At 32.9% G+C, this 25,680-nt stretch overlaps 1 protein-coding gene across 2 annotated transcripts in view; it reads right to left on the bottom strand.

The window, feature by feature from the left end:
• The window catches only part of LOC108745949 (5-hydroxytryptamine receptor 2A-like), a 127,709-nt gene that overhangs the window by 10,642 nt on the left and 91,387 nt on the right, over positions 1-25,680 (bottom strand). For both annotated transcript variants that reach the window (XM_018482381.1, XM_018482382.1), the window contains exon 3: positions 11,079-11,501. In XM_018482381.1, the coding sequence (XP_018337883.1) occupies positions 11,079-11,196 (118 nt within the window). In that variant the 5' untranslated portion in view covers positions 11,197-11,501. The remainder of the gene's footprint in view (positions 1-11,078; positions 11,502-25,680) is intronic.

Here is a 25,680-nt window from a genome sequence, read left to right as displayed (position 1 = left end):
TTTTAAACAAATTTCTTATTTATTTATATAACATTTATATTTTATGCAAACTTATAAAATATATTAATAATTGAATTTTCTTCTAATCGTTTAATATAATAATTAATATCTATTCAATAACATTTTATTCGCGTATTCGACATATCAAGACATTGGGGGTGCTGGAAAACAATTTTGCCGCGTCGCACGAGCGCGCGAAGTTGGCCGCAAATCACGTGATTGGTTCAAATTAGTTACACATTTCTCGCGAGTCAAACGGCATCGGTACACGTACTGCGCAGCAGGATCGCAATCGCTCCGCATTTTCGCGCTTTTTTACTCGTCTCGGGTGAATTCCGCGCACGAATGAGAATCAGAAGTGTCGAGTTTAACGATGGGCGATCATTTTGTCGTATCAGTCAACCCGCACGGCTGCGAATGACCGCGTCTTTCGGTGTATGCGTGATCAACGGCTGTCGCCGTCCGTTTTGTTCGTCTTCGCTTGTCAAGAGCTCATCCGACGAGCGTGATGAGGGCGGTTAGGATGGTGAGGACGATTTTCATCATTCAGGACGTGAGAGAGTATCGTCGTGATCGAAGAACGTCGAGTGGAGCATCGCGAGGGATCGTTGTTGTGGCGAATTAGTCGGAACCGGTGATCGCGATCGTCCGCGAATTGCGCGAGGGATCCATCCGCCATTTTGACGTGTTTCCTGAATTTTAGCGTTTACGCGGGAAATATCGGGAGTACTGAGTAAATCTAGGCGCGAACGCGCGTAGTCAATCCTCGATCGATGTCGATCACTCTCTGTCGCATCGTATCGAATTGACGTGCGGATTTGTACCACGGACAGGTCATATAATCCCGCATTTCGCATTATTATTCAGGAGTGTGAATGGAAGTATATCGCCGGTGAATTCAGGAACATTGAGGAGCGTCGAGGGAATGGGCATAATGAATCAACTGAGAGAGATGACAGCAACTCATTGGTGTTTCGGTAAGTGATTATTCCTTGACTATTATTGTACTATATTACTACTGCTCAGTTCTGTTACTCATTAGTTAATTTTCTATTATTTCCAGTGAAAGTATGTCGCCGGTGTATCCAGGAACATTGTGAAGCGTCGAGGAAATGGACATAATGAATCAACCGGGAGAGGCAACTGCTGCTGATTTGCGTTTTGGTAACTAATTATTGCTTGTCTATTATTAATTATTGCTCGATTTTTATTAGTTAATTTTCTCGAGTTTTAATTATTTAATTTTTCTCCTATTAAATATTCTTTTAGATATGAATATATATAATATATTAGAAACAATTAGAAGAGCATAGTGGTAGCAACTGTAAAGATAACAGCTATATAAATTTTATGTCTGTATAGAATTAATGTATGTTTGAAAACATTATTTTACACTTTGCAGTAATTAAAAAATTGGCAAAAAAAAAATAGTTTTGCTAAAGTTTTGCTGAAGAAAAATTTAATTAGAAATATATGTAAAAATAATTTGGGTTCGAACCATTAAAATAATTATATTTAAACTAGTTATTGGAATATTAAAAACTTTTTTTATCATCGAACGTTTAAGCGTTCTACATAATTATTTTGATGTATCAATAAAATTATCAGATCTATTTGGCTAAACTTTTAAATACTTCAGCAAAACTTTTCGTATATATATTAAATCTACATATAAAACGTCCACCTACAGTTGTAACTTTTATAGCTGCTACTACTATGTCTTGTCTCTGAATAAAGAGATACGAAAACAATATTTTCTTATCGACTTTGAGTTCTTTCTTTCTGTAGTTGACATACATAAGTGATAAAATAAAATTCCTTCAAATATTTAAATACGAAAAAAACGGTTTTACAGAAATATTTAAAAATTTAACTAAATACAGATCTGAAAAAAATTTTATGGGATCAAAATAATAATGGAAAATGTTCAAGCTAGTTGCTAAAATGTCTACATTTTTTATAGGATTGCTCGTTTCAGTTTTCTACTTAATTATTTTGATGATTCAACAAAAACATTTTCAAATCTGTCTTCAGCTGAATTTTTAAACACTTCAGCAAAATCGTTCTTTCGTGTAATAAATAATAAAAAAAGAGTTAAAAAAGTAAGCGCGATGAATAATATTTTTAAGATCGCTCTACAAAATCGGTATATGAAAGGCGGTCAGAGGATTCGCTGGTGTAACTTTTACGAAATATACGTTGAATGACGTAAGATTAAGAAGTCGTTAAGCAAATTGAATTCACGGCCTGTCGCGTTTTCGATTCTTTAATAATAGTTCCGGTAATTGATATTGCAAGGGGCAAATTCGGGCTGGTCGCCATCAATCCTGATGGCTAGTCTGAATAGCGGCAATCAAGTTCCGCAAATTCGGAATAGACGAAATCACTCGTACGTTCCTAGACGTGTTATACGGGCGTGCAACGCGCCACATCGGATCGATCGTGCGCGCATTTACACGAAAATTGTCCGATTGCCGCTCTTGGCTTCTCGGTTCGTACCGAGTTCTCGCGCTTCTGAGACAATACGAAACTGTCGACCGGATGTCTCGGTCATATACGACATATGCGACGGTCAGTCGAAGGAAGTCAATGAGAAGTAAGAAACATCTCGATATCGTTGAGACGAGAACAAGCCAAAACAAATAACGAAATCTTACAAGGGATTACCTATAGTGTTTACTACTCAGAAAAATTTGGTTCTTTTTTTTATCTTTGAAAATGAGAGTTTTTTTCGAGGAATTGTATTGTTATTGTCTCAGATTAAATTTTACTTTTAAATTCTATTTTTTTCTGCTACTTTAATAATTTTTCTTGATAATATAAAATGTTAATAATAAATTACATCCAGAGAAAGATTTCTTCGATTAAAAAAAAAATGTTTTTTGCTGTACGGCTGTAAAGACAAAATTTCTTAGATTTGAACATAATTTTTTTAAATCAAATTTTTTTATTTGATTTTAAAAAATAATGTTTAAATAAAAAAAATGACGTTCAAATCAAAGAAATTTTTTTCTTTAATTATCTAGCAAAGAAACATTTCTTTGAATTGAAGAAACTTTTCTCTGGGTATAGCAATAAGTACAGCATATATAATACATCCGCACACTTTCGTGTGTTTTGTGAACTTTTATTAAAAAATATCAAGTTGACAACAGAAGACAGTGAACAGAATAGAGTAGTTGATAGTGTTGATACTATTTTATAATAAATATTTCTTATACTACTTCTATGTAGGTTTTGCTGCTCTAATTAGAGAAAAAGATGGATATAGTTTTGTGGAAATTCTATCTTCTGCTAATTTTCAATGCGTATAGTTTATTTGCACTTTAATTCTCTAATCTTATCTGAAATTTTGAACAAGATATCTGAAAAATCTGGGAATTTTCAGGGAATTTTAAACACTCTGTTATCTCTTACCATGAGCTACGTAAAAAATTCTATTTAGAATGCAAGTCGAGCAATCTTCGAATTTTACCTGAATCTTTTAAACAGCAAGAGAATTAAATTACCTTGTTCGTAAAATTGCAAGTTACTAAAAATTTAAAACGTTAGCGTCCCTGAATTGCTGTTCAATAAGAAATACGATTCCTAAGAGATTCGTTCTGTCCTGCGACTGTTGGTTCTTAAAAATGCAATGAAGAAGAAACTGGAATGTTTGCAACAAGAATAAAATTAATTTACGAATAAAACCGTTTGTGTAGATTACGAGCGCAATCTTTTTTGGCGTGACGGCTTGATTAAACTTGTAATTGTGTGTAATCGCGAAACTCGACGGTAATCAAAATTTTCAGATTCGTGTGGTTTTCTTTATGGTAGAGGAATTCATGTATTCGTAACGCAATGTTACATTCATGTATTACGTAAACGTGCTCGACCACCGCCAGTTTAAGCGTGTTTAAGGGAAGTGGATAGAAGCTCAAGCTACCATGTTACTATATTCACGAGGATATTACATCGTGCTAGTACACGCCGTTTTGCGTATCGCGGTACTTCATGCTCTCATTTTATCCGAGCAACTGATGTTCCATCCGATTTTTCGCGTAGGCAAAGAAATCGCGTTATCGCTGTTTATGACACGAGTAACACAAGATAATAAACATCGTATTCTTATAAAATAATGAAAATTACAAATATCTTGTAGCAAAATGATTGTATACTGCACCTCTGTAAGAAAAGTTACACAAGTCAAAATTTTTTGAATTTTATATTATGTACGGACTGCGTTCCAAATTAGCTTTTAATAAAAAAAAGTAATACAAATTGAATTTATACTTAAAAAAAAATGACAGGAGAAAAATGACACAGATAAAGATAAGTTTTTAGGGGTAACATTACACTATAACAAAATTAATATCTACATTATAATTTTAGAGAACTTGAAACAAGCAATTTGTGATTAGCTCCAAGTTATGTTTAATATTGTCATATTTAATCTTAAAATACGCAATTTTCTTTCTCTTTTCAATAATTTTTACGTGTCACTTTTTTGCGGAAATACGATATATTAATTTTTTTTAAATAATACATTAAATACTAAAGCAATATAACTTCGTGCGTAGGTTTGAAATAAAAGAATTATTAATTACAAAGATATGTCCTAATTGGATTCCCGGCAGAGAAGCAATAGTTTTATAACTGGAAGAAGTAGTAACTAAGTCCAAGTCTCCGAAGACTACATAACGCAGTCTAGACGTGTACTAATTAAATTTAATTCTCAGGGGGAACGACAATAGACTTTGCTTAAATTAGAGAGCGACTGAACTTCTAGAAACGACTGAAGTCATGTAATTCGTACTTTCTCTCTTTTATCAATCGTCGTAAGTCGATATAAATGTTTGACAGAATTACAATTCTATAAATGTCGAACAAGTTTCTTTCCTTTCGCGTCCATTAGTTTCGCATTCCGTGTCCGCAAATACAGTGTCCGCGTACGATGATTATGTGCACTTGTATACAATTCAAACGTAGCCGGATGAGAAACGCGCGTATTAAATATATGGCGACTCAACCGCAGCTGCAGCTGCACGATCGAATGTCTCCACGGAAAAAAGTATAATCGCCGCGGTTGCGACAGATAAAAGAAACGTGCGCACGACGTTTTACTTTGGCGTAATTAACTTTTATGAAGAAAGGAGAAATTAGGACGTTTCAACGAACTGGCGAGGATCTAAGCGCCCTCGTTCTCACACTCCATTAAAAAGCGTATTTGCAGTACTAAATAAAAAAAACTCCTGTCCGAAGCTTTATATGGATAAGCTGGGAAAGGCTGTGAGTAGACACGCGCGGTGCATGATTTATTTTTATTTGTCAAGAAATAACTTACAGTCTGCAGTTTTTAATCTGTTGTGCTAAACTCGGCTTGACGCCACGATTCTTTAGCGAGCTTTTTGTCAAAGACATCTCAACGAAAGAATATTATAATGCTTCTTGCATGTATCGTGTATTATATGTCGGATGATGAATAATAGGTATTTTTATATTCGTTATTAATATGTAGATTTGGATAATTTATAGATTGTTTAATATTACAATAAATGCTATATTTATCCTCTCTCTTTCTTGTCTTTTTACATTCCGTTATTAATTTTAGTTAATCAATTTTATACAGATAGTACTTCTTCATATAATCTTAAATTAAAAATTATTTATTGTTAAAATTTTTAATTATTAAATTCATCCAATATTTTGTGTGTATGAGAGAGAGAGAGAGAGAGAGAGAGAGAGAGAGAGAGAGAGAGAGAGAAATGGTACAAATATTAAAATTATTACTAATTAATCGTCGAGATTTATTTTGATTGTCACGAATATTTTATGAGATTCTAGAAGTTCATCGTGTTAAATATTAATATCTGTATAAAATGATTTTTAAATAGATTGAGAAAATTAGAATATTTTTTTGTTATTATAAATAAATCGTCATTGCATCACAATCATTTTCATATGCGGTTTATGGTTTCTACACATTGTTGTGAGCGCAATTTGGGAAATAAACTCGACATACAATAACGTGGTTTAGATCGATGCAGTTTTTTTTTCGGACGACGGAAAAATCTGCAGAATGAAAAGGGGTATTAAGCGTCGAAAACATTAATCCTTTTTTCCGAAAGCCGACTAACGCTTTGGTAGTCGAGATGTATATTTCGCGTTGTTCAAATTGCGCGCAGAGAGATGATACGAAAAATTCATCAGATTTATGCAAACGAGCTTGTTAAGAGAATAAAAAATTATATTAGCTAATGTTCTCGTCGCGGATAATAAGAGCTTTTGGAAATGTGGCAAATGAATAAGATAATTACATATGAGAATAGACGATTTTGAGGCGATAAGATTATTTATAGATTTTGATTCCTTGTAAAATGAAATGATTTTTCATGAAAAATTTATATACTATATAACTCTTCAACGCGATTTAGATTACGTTTAATCTAGTTCGATTATTCGATATTTCAAATTTATCCTTTGTACAAATTTATCGTGCGTCCCTCATAATCTTCGAATACATGGATTTAACATCAATATCAATTTAAAATTTTATCATGTCAAAGCAGAAATAATGCATAATTTATTCTCGTTGTCTACGCGCAGATAAATGAATTTCTCACACGACCACACGCGCGATCGATGTAAAGTGGACCTGTAAAACGTGCCGAAAACTGCGGTTATGGTTCGTTATCCAATAACTGTGTAGTCATATAACTTGTTTTCGTTGCCGCACCATAGGACAGATTTTAATTGAATTATATGGTCGTTTATTGATTAATAAACCAAAACCGGAGTAGACGGCAAATGCTACAAGTTCGCTTTATCAATCGCGACCGTTGTCATATGCGCGGAAACTCATTTATTTTCATGTATAGAGCGGCGACACGTAAATAAATTGCATATTATATCCGCTTTTGACATTACACCGGCAACCTTAAAATTAAATGTAACATAATTTACTTTTATCTTTTCCAATATAATGATGAAAAATGATTTATATTTTTATACTCGTAATTGTTTAAGTAACTTTATATATATTTTTCCCTTAACCTAAGGCTATATTTTTTTCCCCTAGTTTCATTGAAAATGCAACTCCAGGTTTCTTGAGAGACGATAACTATCGGAAATGTCTGATTACGTCTTCATGCGGGGTACGTTATGTGTTCGCATCGCATCGTTTAACCTTTATACGATCGAAGGGCAAGGTAGAGTAACACATTCAGTTCGCGTCGGCGGTCTAACCTATCGGCTTGCTATTTTTTTTTTTTTTTTTTTACGAACAAACGAGATGCCTATCAACATCATGTACACGATGTGTATATCGAGAAATGTTTTTCTCAAGCGCGTATTTCTAATAAAACTCATTTTTTTTCATAAAAAAAAGTTTAACGCTGGTAACTCAAAAGCAAAATATAATTGAATTAAACTTTGATTTCTTTATGGTACGTGATGCGTAGATTTTACACTAATTGAATTTATGATCTAGAAAAACTTTTACTTTCTACACAAATAAAAACTGTAATATATATCCTTTCCACGTGGTGTGTACATACTGTAAATAATATCATTAATACGTGCTTACGTTTCGAAATTATGCAATGTTTATTGAGTAGCTTTTATTTTCCCTGTAAAAATTATTATTATACAATTTGTATTATAAATATCGAAAGTCTTCTCGCTTTTTTATTTTCTTCTTTCAATTTGCGATTTGTCGGAAAAGAAATCTGACACCTATTTTTCTTCGATATCAGATATTCGCAAATTACAGTTACTTCTGATTTCACGTATTTGTTCGATTACAGTCAATTTACCTCCACGTATACACTAGTGGCGAACTTTGCGCTAAATTACGTGCTCCGCTGTTTGCGTCCCCGAAGGAGATGAACGAATGCGGTTGGTGCAACCGGCTGCATTTGAGAAGTTTCGCTCGATTTGCAGTGATTACTGTGTGAGGGAACGGGGGAGGATGAGAGGCGATTATTTAATTCACATTTGCGCAACGATATTCACGGTTTTGTGCCTCGTCAAGCGTTCAGAAAATTTACCCTGCACCAGGGGAGAGAAGGAGAAAGAGCAGGCACATTCATGGCAGCTGACGTCATGTTCAACGAACTGTTAGTTAGCTAGTGAACTATACTAATATTGGAATGTGCTTCGAGCCTTGTCAAGTCACTGGGGGGAGGGGGGGGGCACGTACGTGTGTGGATGTATCCAACAGCTGCTGGCGGATTTCTTTCGCGTCTTTCTTGGTTACATCGCTATCCACGACGTTACAGCGGAGCGATAAACTTACCTGTGTGTTTTCCCGATAACTTTTAACTCTATCCCCTTTCGAGAGATATATCCTCGGGGAAGTTAAAGATGTTCACACAGATTTATTTCGCGAGACTTAATAGACGGCGAATGACATCGAAGAAAAATCAAAGCGAATAAATGATAGTGTAAGTTATCCGCGGAATTCTATAGCTAGATCAAAGTTAGCGTTAACAGCACGTGACGGAAATAACTTTACGCGTGTTCACTTTCTGCTAATTATGGAATATCTTACGTAATGATTATAGACATATTAATCATACTTGCCGGCCGCTGATGTCTTTGACAAATATTTATCGAACCCCATGAAAGTCATTTATCATACCTTATGCTCACATTAAAATGTCTTTAGCGTTGATAATAATTAATCAGAGATTTTAATATTAAAGTGCGTTCTATTATTCTCGGTGTTGCTGAGGAAAATTTGGGGGTGAAGCCGTGATGGCAGGAAAGGGTTGTACTTGAGTAAATACAAGTCGCAAAACAGTGTTAGCTCGCTTGCCTCGCGGAAAACCCCATTCACGCAAAGCATGCGACTGGATATTGTGATTACCGTCAACGCTTGATGATATATTATATGCCTTGGAGAACTAATACGTTTTCCAAGCGATCTTTGCTATTGTTCTCACTAACATATTACCATCGGGTGGTCGTCTCCGCGAAACCGTTGATGATACTGACGATGATCGGAAGGGGTGAAGTTATTTGGGGCTTGATCGCATATAATTACGGCAAGAAGAACGATTAATCGAGGTGAGATCAATTGCCTCGTAGACACTATTGGATCGGAAGTTTGGCATGCAAAAGAAAATGACTTGCCAAAATTGGGTCGGTAATTTTCAGTAATTATCGTTGGAAGCATTCGAATAAAAACGAGAGATAAATTGGTCGAATCGACTTCGAATTAAGGAAACGAACTTTTCCTTTTTTTTTTTTAGATTTCAGCTCGAATGAGTCGATTCATTATATATATATTTAGCGGCGCCAACAAAATTATCTATTCATCAAAATGTCTTTGACTAAGACATTCTTTCTGCTCATTGATAATTAATTAAAAAGTGTCTTAACTTTTAACGTTAACTTTATAATTAAGTAACTTACTTTAAAATAATAATAATGACAATGACTAGCTCATTTAATACAAAATTAATTAGAAGAGATTAACAGCTAGAAACGAACAGTATGTTGTTATAAGTTATTTAAAATAAAATAATTTTTATATGAAAACACAGCGTTTATAAAATTTTTTAAATACACAAAGATTATTTTATTGTAAATAACTTATATTAACATTGCTCACCAACAATCTTTACAATATAAAAATTAAGAAGATAAAAATTAACGAGATAAAATTTAGATTTTTATTATAATACGATTTGATTACATCAACATAAATGGTTTTGCATTAAAGATGACTTCTGAAATTGCTCAACAAATTAAATTTTTAAATAATTTAAATGATATTACAATCTTTATTCAATGTTGCAAACTTACGATATTTATAAGCAAAAATGTTTGAAAAATACATTAATTCAGACCAGCAATTTAAATCATTGAATGCATCAGTGTTGTTACTCTCAAACTTTCACATCGAATAACTCGTATATTATCTTAAAATTTAGACCGAAGATATTTCATAGTCGATGTTAAGAGGCTCACTGACATTTTGATCGGCTTAAACGACTAGTATATAAAATAAATTATAAAACATAAAAAAGAGAATGTGTAGAAAGAAGTGCATTTTATATACCTTATTTTCTCTTTCTCCCTATTCGTTGTTACATAATTTTAACATAATATTTTAGTATAACAACATTCTCAATCTCTCATATTATCGGGAAATAAATAACGTGTATTACAGTGAGAAATTGCGTGGTTTATAATACAATCCAGTGGCCAGTCGAAAATATTGTTCTCGTATTACGCGAGTGTTTTATCCAGAAGAGTGAGTCGGCATATTCATTGAATTAAAAAAGCAAAGTTAAAATATCGCGTAACGTAATGTATATTCCGTGATACGGTAAAACAAGAAAACCTATAACGTATTATTTATTCAATTACGGTTTTATTATCATTTTTTTATCGATTTACGAACATGTACAGTGATAATCAGTTGCGAATACCGCGCGCAAGAAACCGCGTCCATAAAAATTGTTTAAGGACTTGTTTCCGAGTTGTGAAAAGCAAGTCTTGAAGGGTGCCGCCTTCATATTGACATGTGTCATAAACTTTTTCTAAAGGTATGAATAACGCGGGACTATATATTACTCTTGAAATATCGTCCTTCTCAATTTTAACTTATCGGCTCGTATTTCAATATTCAATACAGAAGCAAATGAATGGATATGAATACATTTGTATACGCTCAATGTAGATATTTTATTTAGATCGTTTTTAAATAATAATGTATTAAAATACTATTATAATAGATATTAAATTAATTATAAAAAATATTTTAATTTCTTTCAAAAATATATAAAAATATATTGGTTTTTTAGCAATAATATAATATCTAATCGAGAGAATTTATAATATTAAAAATTAAGACAAATTAAATTAATACGGATTTAAATAAATAAGCAGATAAATAAAGTTCCTTTTCGTTAATATTAATTTTTTAATTGTTAAATTTAATTTGAACAAATTTTTTAAATAAAATATTTATTCCTAAAAATGACAATTTTCTTTTCGCAAAGTAAATGTCGTGCGAGCAGGAGAGAGAGAGAGAGAGAGAGAGAGAGAGAGAGAGAGAGAGAGTGTGTGTGTGTGTATAGTAGACTCACCTACAATAGTGATGAGTATGAGAAGACAGAGCACGATAGCTCTCAATATGATTGGTACATCGAAGAAGACTGGATTTTCCACAGTTGCGTTTGCGGCTTGATCGACGTGAGCCTCCATCGCGGTAAAGTGTATTTTCCGTCTTCAGTGTTCGCTATTTATCATCTGATTAAATAATGTATCATAGTCTGTCTTCGTTAGAGCGGATCCGAAGCTTTTTTCATCGTTTTTGATAGACGCAGGGTCAATACCTGGCCGATAAACGCCGGTTGCTCCCCTTATACACTTCCATCTCTATTTCAGAATTTCTCACAGTCCCCATTTTGCGCAATTTTCTGCTCCAAGACTCCATGGACTTCGAGGTGCAGGTTTTTTTTTGTGGGATGTCAGAGAGAGAGAGAGAGAGAGTCCTTTCGTACGTACGTCTGAAACGGTAACGTGGAAAAAGATTTTGTTAAAACGTTGCTTTCATAGATGATTTTATATTGAAGAAAAATATTTACTTTTATTATTGACAAATGTAATCGTAAATACAAAAATCCTTATTGTTATGAAATTTTATTAACATTCTGATTTAATCTCTCTTATAAATATTACAATTTTTTCTTAAATTCTTTTTATGAATTTTTTAATTTTTAAGAAATTATTAGTAATACAAAAAAAATTCAATAGTCTACGATTACAGTATAATTGTAATATTGAGTTTTGTGTTAAATATAAATTTCAAGAAAATTATACACGCACGAAGAGAATATGCGAGGTGTCACGTTTATGGTAGCCCACGAAACCAATGAAATTGGAACAATCGATCGGCAATTATCAGGATTGTAACGAGCAACCACAATCGACTTTGATAATGAATCCACGGGGTTGTGCGAAAAAATAGATGCGTTTACAACAAATGCCAGTGGTGAGATTGCCTTAGGAGTCGTATGCACTCTATTAAATTTTCCAATAGTGTCGGAACGTTTCATTAACTTGAATTCACAGGAACCTACTCGCCATTTGGTTTAAACTGATCGAATTTCCAGACGAATAGCGTTCACGTTTGATAGCAACGCCAATACACCGTAACGAGCCACTGTTTTTCCGTGGTTCGTTGCGCGATTTTATTATTTCGATGAATTACAAATGATTTAATGGAATGTGAATTTTCGATGAAATTAGACTGAGTTTATCTTATTTCTCTATTGAAAATTTTGCTTTTAAGTTTCACGATTTATGTCATAAAAATTTTGATTGTAATTGAAGACTTGTATCGAATTTATAATAACTTTAATTTTAACACATGGAAAGACCGAGTTTGCTGAAGTATTTATAAATTTAATGAAAGATCTGATACAGATCTAAAAATAATTTTGTTGAACTATTAAAATAATTATATACTTGTATATAACAATAACAATTATATACTTGTTATATATAACAATAATAATTATATACTCGTTGCTCAACATTTTTTGTAGCTCATTATGTTTGAATTTCCTACATAGTTATTTTTATGGTGCAATAAAATCGTTTTCAGATATAACTAAATCTTTAGATATTTCAGCGAAATCGTTCTCTCCGAAATTATTAGAAGAGAGATATATCACATATTTCTCTGATTTATATCTTATTTTTTAGTTTCCTTTTTTGTAAAAATTTATCAAGGCACTTTTTAAAATGTAAAACTTTTCATATACGTGAATGTTTCTTGTTGCTACCCTGCAACATTAATCATATATACGGAAATATGTAAGGGGCTAAATATATTTTCACGAGGGAAGTCAACATTTTTCTTGTGGTAATACGAAAAATTTGTCTTATATATAGTGATTGTTGTCACAATGGCTTTTTGCGCGCGCGGCCGACTGCCAAGAACTAAAAGTTTTATTCCCACCACATGACGCAAATCCCACGTATTCCCTGCCAGCAACGAAAAAGTGTCCCGCCCCACGGCTCTCTTCCTCATCACCATTTTTCGATGTCCGTCCGGTAGGGAGTCGAAAAACAATCATTCTTCCACGATAGAGAAGTATCTCCCAACTTTCTAACAGTCAGCGTCGTTTGAAGAAAAAGTCCCGGAGGGCGCAAAAGCGTGATGTCTGTTCATGAAAACTTCAAAGGCGGGCAGGAAAAACGAGCGCTTCTGTACGACTGAAGAATAAAAGCCAATCAAACGGACTTTCGTAGACGCCATGTTGCGTTTTTAACTTAAATCAACGGAACCGAATATCGATTGCGCGAATATCGATTTGTTGGCACGTAACGAGAGCTTTATAAATCGTATTTTATATAGATCACTGGTTACTCCCAGCTTAAAGGACAGCGTTTATTTTCTTTTATAGTATGTCATTCATCTCCGTAACAAACAATGAGTATTCTAGTCTTCTATCGTTAAAGTCAGAATTTTATTGGCAATTTTTTTTTATAAACAAATAGAAATAATAAAAAAATAAAAATATTCTATTCAAAATAGAGTACTAAATGCATGAATATATTATATGTATTAACCTTTAATATGATGATTTTTCGATGATTCTTTATCCCACATAATGTTGTCCGAGTTGTGTGGGTTTCATCACTTTACAAGCATACAAAAATTATAAGTGTTTCTTAATAATAAATTAATAAAAATACATACTTTAGCGTTTTTAGAAAATATTTGAAAAGTAATCTATTTGTAAAGTATATCTATTTAAGGAAAGGAAACGATAGAAACTTTATTTAATCAGGTTAAATAAAAGTATCCTAGTATTTCAAAGGAGAGAAATGCGTAGGATGTGAATGATCTATCGTGTGTACTAAGAGCTAATCCTTTATACTGTTACAAAATTTGATAAATTTTGTATACAATAATAATGGATACAGTCACAATTTATCGGTAGAACGTGATAAGCGCGTCAGTAAAGTAACTCTTGAAATTTCGTTTACTTGGCGATTCACATCTCAGCAGGATATAAAAATTGTATTTTACAGCCTCTGTAAAATCGTCTTCTCTCACAATGATGCAATCACAATGATGTGAAAATGTCTCTGTAATAGCCGATCGGAGAAAAAACGATTTTAAGTATTACGGGAAATTCGCGCGTCTCGTAGAAACATTGTTTCGCAATCAAGTATTTTATTCATTCAAAGAGAGAGAAAGGAAAATTAATTCGAACTTCAATAATGGAAAATAGACTTTTGTCCTGTTGTATGAAGTAATTTTTATATTTTAATAAAAAAACCATTGAAATGTGCGAATGGATTTAGAAAATGTGAAAGAAAATGAAAAATAAATTCTTATTTTCTAAAAAAAGTGTAAACGTAAACTATTTTAAAATGTTATTAATATAAAAATATTTATCACACTTAAAAGGAAAACTTAATAGAAGAAAGAACATTTGTCGAGTTTCTGAGAAGTGATTTTTTAAATTGTTAATAAAACTTATCGAAATATAACCTATTGAATTTGTTTTGACGTGATCAATTCACTTAATTTACAATTAATAATAAAAAAATGTAAAATAATCTTTATATAATAATTATAAAGACAGCAATAAATAAAATTCTTTCTAATAAATTGATATAAAATTTTATATAAAACGTTTTATGTTAAGAAGAAGTCACATATGTAATTAAAAAATTTTTTGAAATTTTTGAAGATGGCTCAAGCAGCCGAAACATGTCAAAATTTCGATTTTAAAAGAATAGGTTTGAATATCAAGCTCATGTAATTATTATTTAGGTACATAAAATAATTTTACGCACAATTTTCTGCAGTTAACTCTTTAAACTCTGTAAACTTATTTTATTGCATTTATTATTATTTAGAGCCCTTTATTATTGTACTATATAAAATTTTATTTTTGATAGTTTTATGAGGCAGTTTTTTTTCATATCACTCTATTAATTAGTCGTACGTTTTAAAAACTATAAATCGTGCAAGGAAAATTTGCTCGATGAATTACGATCAGTTGCGTATTATAATAGACGTTGCTTAATAGGTTGAAATTGTGCGAATATTTGCGCCGATCGTTTGTACTTTGGGACCAAAAGCGGTCGACTAAATCTCGCCGTATTTGAGCCAATTCAAAATTGAAAGTGCAGGCGCACGTAGCAGCCTCTGCGAGAGGCGCGTGTATATACATTTCACAATAGCGGATGCATTTATCACGAGCAGAAAACTGCGCTCTTGGTCGTGCTCGAAACTCCATAAATTCCCCGCCGTTAGTGGAAAATGGAGGAGGGGAAGCATCCAAAGTAGAGGAGAAGGACGAGGAGGAACGAGGGAGAATCGACACGTCGGAAATCTATTTCTGGGAAAAGAAAAGCCGAGCAAACTGTTACGCGATTAAATCGCGAGCTGCCAGTAGTAGAGATCCTCGAAATTCACGATCGTTTGCTTTCGATTTAAAACGGCCGAATCTCGTCGACAAAGATGTCTCCGTCATGGTTCTTCTTCTCCCGGCTTTCCCTAGGCCAGGAAAAAAGCGCGTTAACGAGGGACTGATCTCTTCTCGAGGAAGTAAAAAGGTTACGTGGTTTTAAAGTTTATGACCAGTCACATAGACAAAAAGTGAGCGATGAGTTTTTTCTGAAACAGTGTTTGTGACAGTTCAAAGGGGAAGTCTTAATATTCAGGATCTATATGTCATTTTTTAATAAAATAAAATATGCACAAAGCGAAATAAAATATACCTTTAGGTGCTTGAATTAAAATGAAATTTTTCGTAACAATTAAGGAAAATATATACATTGAAACAAATATTCTAATACTTTAATGAATATTCTATTGCTCTAAAAATAAACGATAGATATTATTTCTTTTTGATTATGCTAATATAATTATTTGCATTATTTGCATTTGTAATAATTTTATGATTTATTCTTCAGATATGCACATATAATATATACAATAACCGCGGGATATGCATACAATATTTGGCAGGGAATCAAGTTTCGAATAAGTCATAAATTTCTGAATATTACACGAAAATTTCCGTTGTTCTGTATATACTTTTTTTTGTTTTCTATCAGAAGGTCTGGCGCGAAATTCAAAAATAAAACTAGATTTCCTTGTAAAGTGAAGTGCACCTACTATTTACGATGCCATACCGTCGTCCATTATCCAGAGCTCCTACTGCGTTCCATTAGTCCCATGTAACTAACTTCTTCAGCTTCCAAGGATTTCACGCTGAACCGTGCTTATAGGATCAAAAGATTAGGTCCACGCGTTACGCCCGATATATATGAAGTGCGCGACGGGGGCAACTTTAAACTTATCCGCAAATCCGGGAGAAATTTCGTTGTAGCGTCATCGATTTTCGAGTGCTAAAACGGTATAGTTGTTTGACCGATAAAAATAGGCGAGAAAAAACGGAATAATGGAAAAAAAATTGGAAAAACAAATCGATGAGAAAAAAAGGAAAATAGAATTTACATAGTCAGGATGACCGGATAGTAGCAGTGTGCATTCTGCGCATTATTTCTTCCGTAATTTAAAAAATTTCTCCGTCCTAATATCGAAATATGTCAAAAGTATGCGGCTATAAGATTACGTAAAAAAAAAAAAAAAAAAAAGAGAACGAGATTGATTATCTGCAAATTTTATAAATGGTTATATACGGCTTTTAAGCGGTAACGAAATCGTAAGGTTGACAAACCGACAGCGCGAAAAACTCATAACGACGAATTGCAGCTGTATATTTGATACAGAGATTCAATATTTGGACGCAACCAAATTGTAAGCATACGCAAGTGCGGAAGCGATACGCGTCTATAAAAGAGAGATGTTGTCGTTTCAATCAAAACCGACAGACAAGGGTAGATACATCGTCGACGCGACTGACACTTGTGTACAACGATCCCCAATATTGCTAAATTTCCGCCCATTGACGACCGTTTGTGTTTGATACACCTACAGCTATACACCTGCATAGGCGTTAATCTTGTTATCATCGGTCGACATTCATCCGAGCTCCAATTGTTTCTTTATACATATTAGTTTTTTGCTGGGGGGGGGGGAGGTTCGGTGATTACATATCAGTATTCTGTCGATACGTTACTAAAATATTATCGGATAATAGCAATAAATATTAATTAATCCATTGATTAAAGATTGAATGTAGATGTACCTTCGTCAATTTTGATACATGTATTCAAAGTTTATTTCCTGTTTTATTATACTAACAAAATGAGATTTTTGTAGAATAACGAATAATATTTAAGTATCATTAAATTAATTAAAGTATTGATGTTGCGTACATTCGTTAAGTATATTTGGATTGCACTCGTTCTATCAAAGAAATAAAAAAAGTCATCAACACTTTCATTGATTTTCAGCTTTTTTGTGCCGTCACATATATAATAAAAATAATTCGAAAATTAATTTAACTGTGATATAGAATATTAAAATTTAATAAACTAAACGTATATATATTTTTTTAATAATTTATAACACACACGCTTAAATTCCTTTTCGTCATTTTTTATTGCATTTTCGATTTAATGCCGCTCTGATGCGTTATTAAACTTCTATCAATCTCGATTACCATCGCTTGAAAAATTTCAGTCGTAGTAATTTACAAGCGAACAATAATGCTAATGTACCCTCCTGTTTGTATTTGCAATTAAATTCGTAATTATGTACACAATAACTCGCAAACTACTATTTGTCAATAAATCATAATATTTGTCGACTCATTTACGACGTTGAGTAAACCAGCTCGTGACAAATGACGAAATGGATGTATGTATATTTTTCGCTTCTTGTAAACCAAACATATTACATTTAAAGCGCTATTTTTGAAACGAAAAATGAAACGTTTTACACATTGAAAATTTTCAGTATCATTCATCTACGTTCGAACACTCTTCAATTTATTGAAAATGTCAAATTTTATTTGTTACCTATTATTGCATTAATCGAAATAATATTGATTATTTTATTTGCAACAAGTAATATAGCTGTGACATATAAGTGATGTCAAAAAATTCTTCATTCGTTTGAAATTATATTGGCGTGATTTTGTCAGATCGTTTAAGTGAAGTGACTCGTTTGGACTGCGTCGTATATTAGCCGTATAGTCATTTGCTTCCATTTAATCGTACCGTCGCTGTAATTTTGAATTCTTCGATCTCATTGTTGTTACCAGTTATGAGATTAAGGGTCGGCAATACCTAGACCAGCCATCTTGGATTATGACGTCAGAAGCGGTGAAATATACGCGAACGATTCTTGCGATTTACGTTCTACACAAACGACTTTATGTCGAGTAAACCGATACATCATGGTTTCCCTGGAGAAACAGTGAATTGTACGGAAACAAGACATCTCGGGGAATGCAGAATATTTGTTGGGGATTATTACATTATGCTCTTAAAAACTGACGTTTGCTCGTTCACGCGAGAGAATTCCCTTTAGTTTAGAAAATTGATTAATATTCCTGTAGTTTCGAGGCCGAGTGCGGTGCAGAAGGCGTTAATGTGTCACAGGGTTAGCAGGTTTCACTTGATAATGTAAAGTGCAGAGTTTTATTCTGTGTTCACGAAGACCCTCTCCCGTAAAATTAATTAATAACGCGTGAAACAACTTTAGCTTATCCCAACATATTTTCATGGTCCATATAAATTTGCGATCGATTTTATTCTTGTTAAGGATACTTTTATAACAGTTTTAATGCGAGCACATATCGGTTCTTAATTACGCCAGTAATATTATAAAGATTAAAATGAATGATAATTTTCCACATTATGTTTCCTAAATTGTGTAAAAACTGGAATACTGAAGATATAATTTTTTACAGAAATTAATCATAATTGAAAAAAATGCGTATGTAAATAAGTATAGAAAAATATTTTTTATTTCGAGAAAGATTGAAATCTTAACATTTTTATTATAGAAGTAGAATTTAAAAGACTTTAATTTGTACACGAACAGGTATTTTTATAGGTAATTGCAACGGAAATTGTAAAATATTATTATGAAATGTACGAATGAAATACGTTGCACCACCGCATGAATGTTTAATTCTACGTTGCATTTACTGTAGAAAGTGTTATTTTTTAGCTATTTTTAAACAAGATAGAACAAATAAATATAATTGTTTTCGTTTTCTACAAAATGTGCAATTAAATACATCAAATTTATTATGAAAATAAAAGAACCACATTTAAATTAAATTTCTATTTTATTAGTTAAATATAATTCGTGACTCCAACTTAACAAATTTGAAATATTAAATATTATATTAAAACAAAAGGTATAGGTTTAAAGATTCACACAAAAGTCCATATTCGCACTTTACTTTTATCAAAAAAATGCGAGAAAAGATATAAATATGGACCAGAATATGTTTAACTTTTTTGAATAAATATTTTTAAACGTTTTTGAATGGCTAGCACTGTATTCTTGAGAGAGGAAGAGAGAGAGAGAGAGAGAGAGAGAGAGAGAGAGAGAGAGAGAGAGAGAGAGATCGTTCTTTATATAAAAGCTTCGTAAAAAATACTTATATGCCCTTTTTGTAATTATTGAGCGAATACAATAAATTATTAGAATATTGCTATTATCAGAATACAATCGTATGCTTAATCTTAGCTATGGAGAAGAGAAGGGATGTTCCAAGATTCCAGTATATTACTAATGTACTTCGGTATTATGCTCCGTCGGGAATGATATTCGACATTTGCAATAATGCGGCGCGAGATGTTGGAATTTGCACTGTAAATTTCAAAGGCTCGTTTCGATGTTCAAAGGCGTGTCGTCATACATTATTGCAATGGCGAATATGCCGCCCAAGGGAGTGCTGCTGCATCGGTATCGCAATAATGCACGTCGCTACAACTTTCGGCATTATTGTAATGTTCCACCTTCGTCTACTTGGCTCACATCCACTTTCTTCGTATTCCCGTAAGGAGGCAAACCGTTGATTTTAAATATTAATGTTTATTACGAACATTTACGTAATGTTCCATTGTGAATGTATGCCTCTTTTTGCGAATGTATATATCTCTAAGGTATTCTATAAGACAAGTTTAGCCAATGCAAGTCTGTGAAATACTTCGAGAACTATGGAAACAACAGTCAAGAAGTGCATGCACTTAGCTCACTGTTAAATTTGCTCTGATGTATCTTCACGAATTTATAGAAAATTTTATATAGACTGTCTTGAACGTTACGTAAAGATATTTTACAAATTGCAATAATGCATTTCTATTTAATTGTAATCCAATCAAAGCTTTAATGAATGTAAAATTTTACGTTAATCTGGACTATTAAATATTAAATTGGCTTTTAAAACTTCATTTGTGCGCAATCAGGCATTATTTCGTATAAAATATAATCGATATAAGTACGCAAAAGAATAAAAAATAACACAATTTTTACAATTTTTAGGATTCAGATTTTTTAGATTCTATCTTATATAACACTCTTCTATAACAAAGCTTTATCAGAACAGAGGAAAGATGGTCGTAAAACTAGAAACGTCTCATTAATGTTCGGCAGAGTTTTATGTACTATGCGTATTTTTAAGGCCTGTGCATTTTCAAGGATATTTTCCTAGCACATATCTGGTGGAATAAGTCCATCGCATAACTTGAGTGGAATTCCTGATTACAAATATCATGAAAGAAATTGGTCGCTACCGAACGACCATTCCGTTCAGATATGAAAATTTTTATTAGAGTTCAGCATATTACGAAAAGAATGCGGCGAAAAGTATTACGAAATATTCCACGCGCGTTGCAATAAGACGTTTACGATGTATGATTCTCGTCTTTTTTTACTTATACATAAACAGTGAAGATTAGTAAAACAAAATATATTTATTACTTTAGCTTGTACAATTTCTTCTCTTATGTATGCATTTATACCTTATAATTAATGGCTAACTACAATCCGGTAGATAAATATAACCAATTATCTAAATATACATTCCTTTCTTATCTTTTGTATCTTAAATATTGTAATAATCTTTCTCAGACACTTTAAATTAGTTTACAGTAATATCACATTTACTAATTATTGCATGATAATTTCATGTAAAATTCTAACATTTTTTCGTTTTTCTCTTAATAATTAATTTTAAAAATATACTTATCCTACATCGAATGAAAAGATTGGCTGTTGCAACAAATTAGATGGTAAAATATGAAATAGCATTTTTAATTGACTACAACAGCCAATTTTTGGTTGCAGCAGCCAATTTTTGATTGGGATAGTCTATCCGCAATGCCAATATAGGATTTCGATAGGCTAACGCAACCAAAAATTGGCTGCCGCAATCAATTAAAAATGTTATGCCATTATTCAGTCAATCCTTTCTTTCAATTTATGCTTGAATCAGTATAGATTAGTATAGGCATAAAATTTCGCGAGTGCGTGCAAACTTTTTATTTTTCTGAAATACAGTTCTTTTCAATGAATGCCGATTAAACTTTTCGTCTATTTCATAAACAGGAATATTAACTCGAGAATATTTTAATTATCTCACTTAACACAAGAAATTCATTAGCATTGCATCTTGGATAAGAATAGATGGTACTCCAATGCCACTGACTTTTGCTTTTGTGCCGGATGGTAAAAGGGCTCAATCAGAGCACGGAGATACGGTGAAATTAAACAGCCCGTACTGCGGCAAGTGCTCGGTCGCAAAAGAGTTAAACCGTGCGCATTGCATATACGAGTGCATCTCTATTCATCGTGAAAGCGGCGAATACGAGCGATCGTTACGCGGTCGGTTTCGTGAGTGGCACATTTATAATGCGATCGTGAATGCACAGTCAAACGATTGTACATTCTTTTTTTTTTTTTTAATGATATCTGTTTAGAGATCTGTTTACAGAGCCGGCACACAATTAGCGCAAACAAGTAAGATATATACGCCAAGTAAAATATTCGTAATTAAACTCGCGCTTTCTTCCCTTTGACGTGATAATTAACATTATACATTTTGCGGTGGCGACGGTTTCCCAGTCTCTCTTACACGTACATACGCGATGCATATAGAATATTAAATCTTCCAACTATGTGGAAACGGCGAGGTGTGCAAACATTTTAGCGAAGAAAATAACGAGAAAAGGAATGACGCAACTCGTATGCGTCGTCACGTGTTCCGGTTTATTTCGAGTAAACGAATTTGTTATATCTTATTCATGGAATACATTAGCTCACCGTCAAATTGCAGCCCGTGTCCTCAAATAATGTGCGCGGCGTTTTCATTCCCGTTGCGCGTTCGCTTATTTTCAATTCTTTCCTCCAAAGTACTCTACTTTAAGAAATGAGTCGAGTGTCAAAGCTTGAGTCAATCGATCACGTCGTCCGAGTTTCTTTCCTTAGTTCTATAAAACTTATGTGATACATTACGTCATACAGTACGGAAAATTATCTATACGCGTGTAGCAATTCGCGATGGATTGCTGCGAAGTTGTTAAGTCCCAGACTTATTGTTCCCACACTTTTAGTTTAGTTGCTATCGTATTTGATGCACGTTGCCAAAATTAATTTTGATAAATTGACGTTGCGCGCAAAACTTAAAAAAGAAACACGATTGCAAAATATATTCAACAAGATTATTAAAAAAATTTCTGAATATGGAGAATTGCAAAACACCGTATTCTTTGCATATGGAAGCAACAACTGGATCGATCGAAAAATATCGCCTGGTTTCCCTTCGTGTCCATTATAAATTTTGGGAAGGAGAGATGAACACGGTTAAAGATTGATCGACCATATGGATAGGATGTTGCGCGATCGTAAATTCTGCTCTGTTAACTTTGCGTTTAAATCATTCGCGTCAAATACAGCGCCCAACGTTTCTCCGAAAAAGTCTGGCAGATAGATCGAGCAGTTGCATAGGACCCAGCCCTGCACGTTACTTTTCATGTACGGATATTTTATCGTTGTGCGATATTTTACATTTTCCACGGTAACAACCACTTTCACGATCCCTTACAATTGAAATAAACATTCTTCTTCAGTGTGATCATGCATTTGTCTTTTAAAATTATTTTTTTTACTTGACTTGAATATACCTTATCGAATTAGCCTGATGCTATTTGACACATTGTATTACGTTACACGATACAGGCAAATATAATTTTCTAATTAAGTGTATTTATTAATTAATTAAGACAGCGTGCCGAAGAATTATGTTCTAGTTTGCAAGAGTTAATTGGATATTTTAGATACCCCCGCGGGGCGTTATCGAGAGATTACCGTAGAAAGTCTGTGAAGTAATATTATTACACTTTAGATAACAATTAATTTACTTCGAATGATGCCAATTTTAATCTCGTATCACACCTGATTTTGCAATGTACGTTTAACAGAGATTGAGTTTAAGCCCGCGTTGATCCTGGGCTTAGTAAAGTCCGCGAGTAGGTTAAAATTAATCTCGTATGTCTATATGATTTGATATATTATACATGCCGCTAATTTAGCTAAGTTCGCGCAAGGCTCCAAACTTTACTGCTAAATCATGTAACTAGACATTTATCGGGACGTACACGAACTAGATTGAAGAAGACAAGTTCTTATTAAATGCATTCAGCAGTAAGTTAAATTTTATTAAACGAAAACAAATTGTCAATGTGAATGCCGATGCTGCGTATTATGAATTTTTTCGCGAAGTGTCTAATTTATATAATATTAATATTATTTTTACTATTTTATAAAGCACTATTAACAGTGTCATGGATTTACATTTGCAATTTGTTTTTTTATTCATTCTTGAAGCCACTTTGTCAATTGAATGCAAATTACATATTGAAGAAGCCTTTATATATATTTATGTATAAATATATAATATTTTTTCATTTATTATTTATTAGTCATAAAACCATTTTTATGTTTCTCTTAAAAATACATCGATTTTTAATTATATTATCTATGTTTAATTACATTGACTATTTTTATCTCTCTTAAAAACTTTTTTAATTATAAAATTATTTGTACTTTTTTGAAAATACATAATTCTAGCATGTGTAAAAGCGTACATTATAGGCGAGGCACGAGGTACGTTAGGAATAATTTGAGTCATAAATCGTCGTCCTTGGGAGAAGAAAGAAGGGATTTTTTGCGAAAAAACGAGCGAATCCTTCGCTTTTAAATCAGGCGTAGATATTTGCTAGGGAATTGAAGAGTCCCTTCCCTTCTTCTGAATAATTCCAAGTGCTACTGGTTTCAACATTATATTCTAGTATTTGCCCATTTACTTTGTCGTGACCCAAATACCTGCCTTCATTTTGTTGTAGACTCGGTTTGGGAATAGATAGGTATGCATGAAGTTGATGCAAATCATCTTCGAGGGTCAACAGGTACCAGGTCAATTTGGGACAACCGAGAATAATTATGAGCGTTGGCAGTGATTTAGTGCGATGGATGGTGAATCCTATTTCAAGAGGCTGATAAAATTGCTCTTTTACGACAAATAATTGCATAGTGACGAAAACTATCATCTTATTTTTAAAATTTGCTCGAGTTCCGAACTTATTATACGAATTCCTCTTAATATTAGTTCAAGATAATAGGACTTGCTCAACGACGAGAAAATATTTTATCTAATTTAACACGATTAATATTGTTATATTCCATTATAATAATATTATATTATGTTTATTATGTTTAATTAAAAATATTATACTATTTTATATTTTACATAATTTATTTCATTTCATATAAGATCTTTTTACTTTATGGAGAAAAGGGTTTTACTGACGTATCTAAAAATTTAGCTAGCTAGATACAGGTTTGAACATAATTTTTAGACTTATAATTATATGTATAACGAGCGACGCAAAAATTATGACAGTCCAGCAACTAGTTTGAGCGTCCTACATAATTATTTTGATGGTCTAGTAAAATTATTTTTATCTGCATCAAGCTAAATTTTAAAATATTTCAGCAAAACTGTTCTATGTTGCCAAATTATAATTTTTTTTAAAAATATTTTTTTACATTGGAAGAATACTTTATTTAAAATCACTCGAGTTAAGAATACAGTTGGTGTTTTATATCTGAGCAGTACTTATCGTTGTTTGCACGATTATCTTCGCAAAAAGGAATAGAATTGGCGTACAGTGTACAATGGTAATTAATGCAATTTATTTTGGGATGCACTAATTCAAGTGAATTCTCTCAATTGCGGGACCTGTATTATTCGACCGAACCGTAGAAAATCGATGCAATGGGATGACTAAACATTATTTATTGTGTGAAACATTTACGAAGGCTCAGTACAATGTGATGAAAAATATTTCTTCCTACGAGGAAGCTGAAAATCTACGCACGTATCTTGTATTCCATTTTGTGATGTGAATGTTACAATATCCAACATAGTGAGCCTCTTAGACCGTACATTGCTATTGTTCTACATTGTTTCTTATCACTTTGAACGCGTCTAGAGCGAATCTCGTCGAGTTTGGATCGCTTGCGGACATTGCAAGGTATTGGTAAATGCAATTCCGGGGCGGTCGTGTTCGAAGATTATAGAGATGCGGTAGAATAGCTACAAGATCCGAATTTCGTGTCAGTTATGAAGCACCGCGGTTAGAGCAAAGCATCTTTTCATAACGTGCCAATCTAATTACCACATTTCTTTTTACAAAAACAATAAGAGTCTTACCGGACCGTTACAT

Source organism: Trachymyrmex septentrionalis, unplaced genomic scaffold, assembly GCF_001594115.1.
Source record: "Trachymyrmex septentrionalis isolate Tsep2-gDNA-1 unplaced genomic scaffold, Tsep1.0 scaffold16, whole genome shotgun sequence".
Lineage (NCBI taxonomy): Eukaryota > Metazoa > Arthropoda > Insecta > Hymenoptera > Formicidae > Trachymyrmex > Trachymyrmex septentrionalis.
Note: the sequence above shows the minus strand (reverse complement) of the source record. Positions and strands in the feature narration are given on the sequence as shown.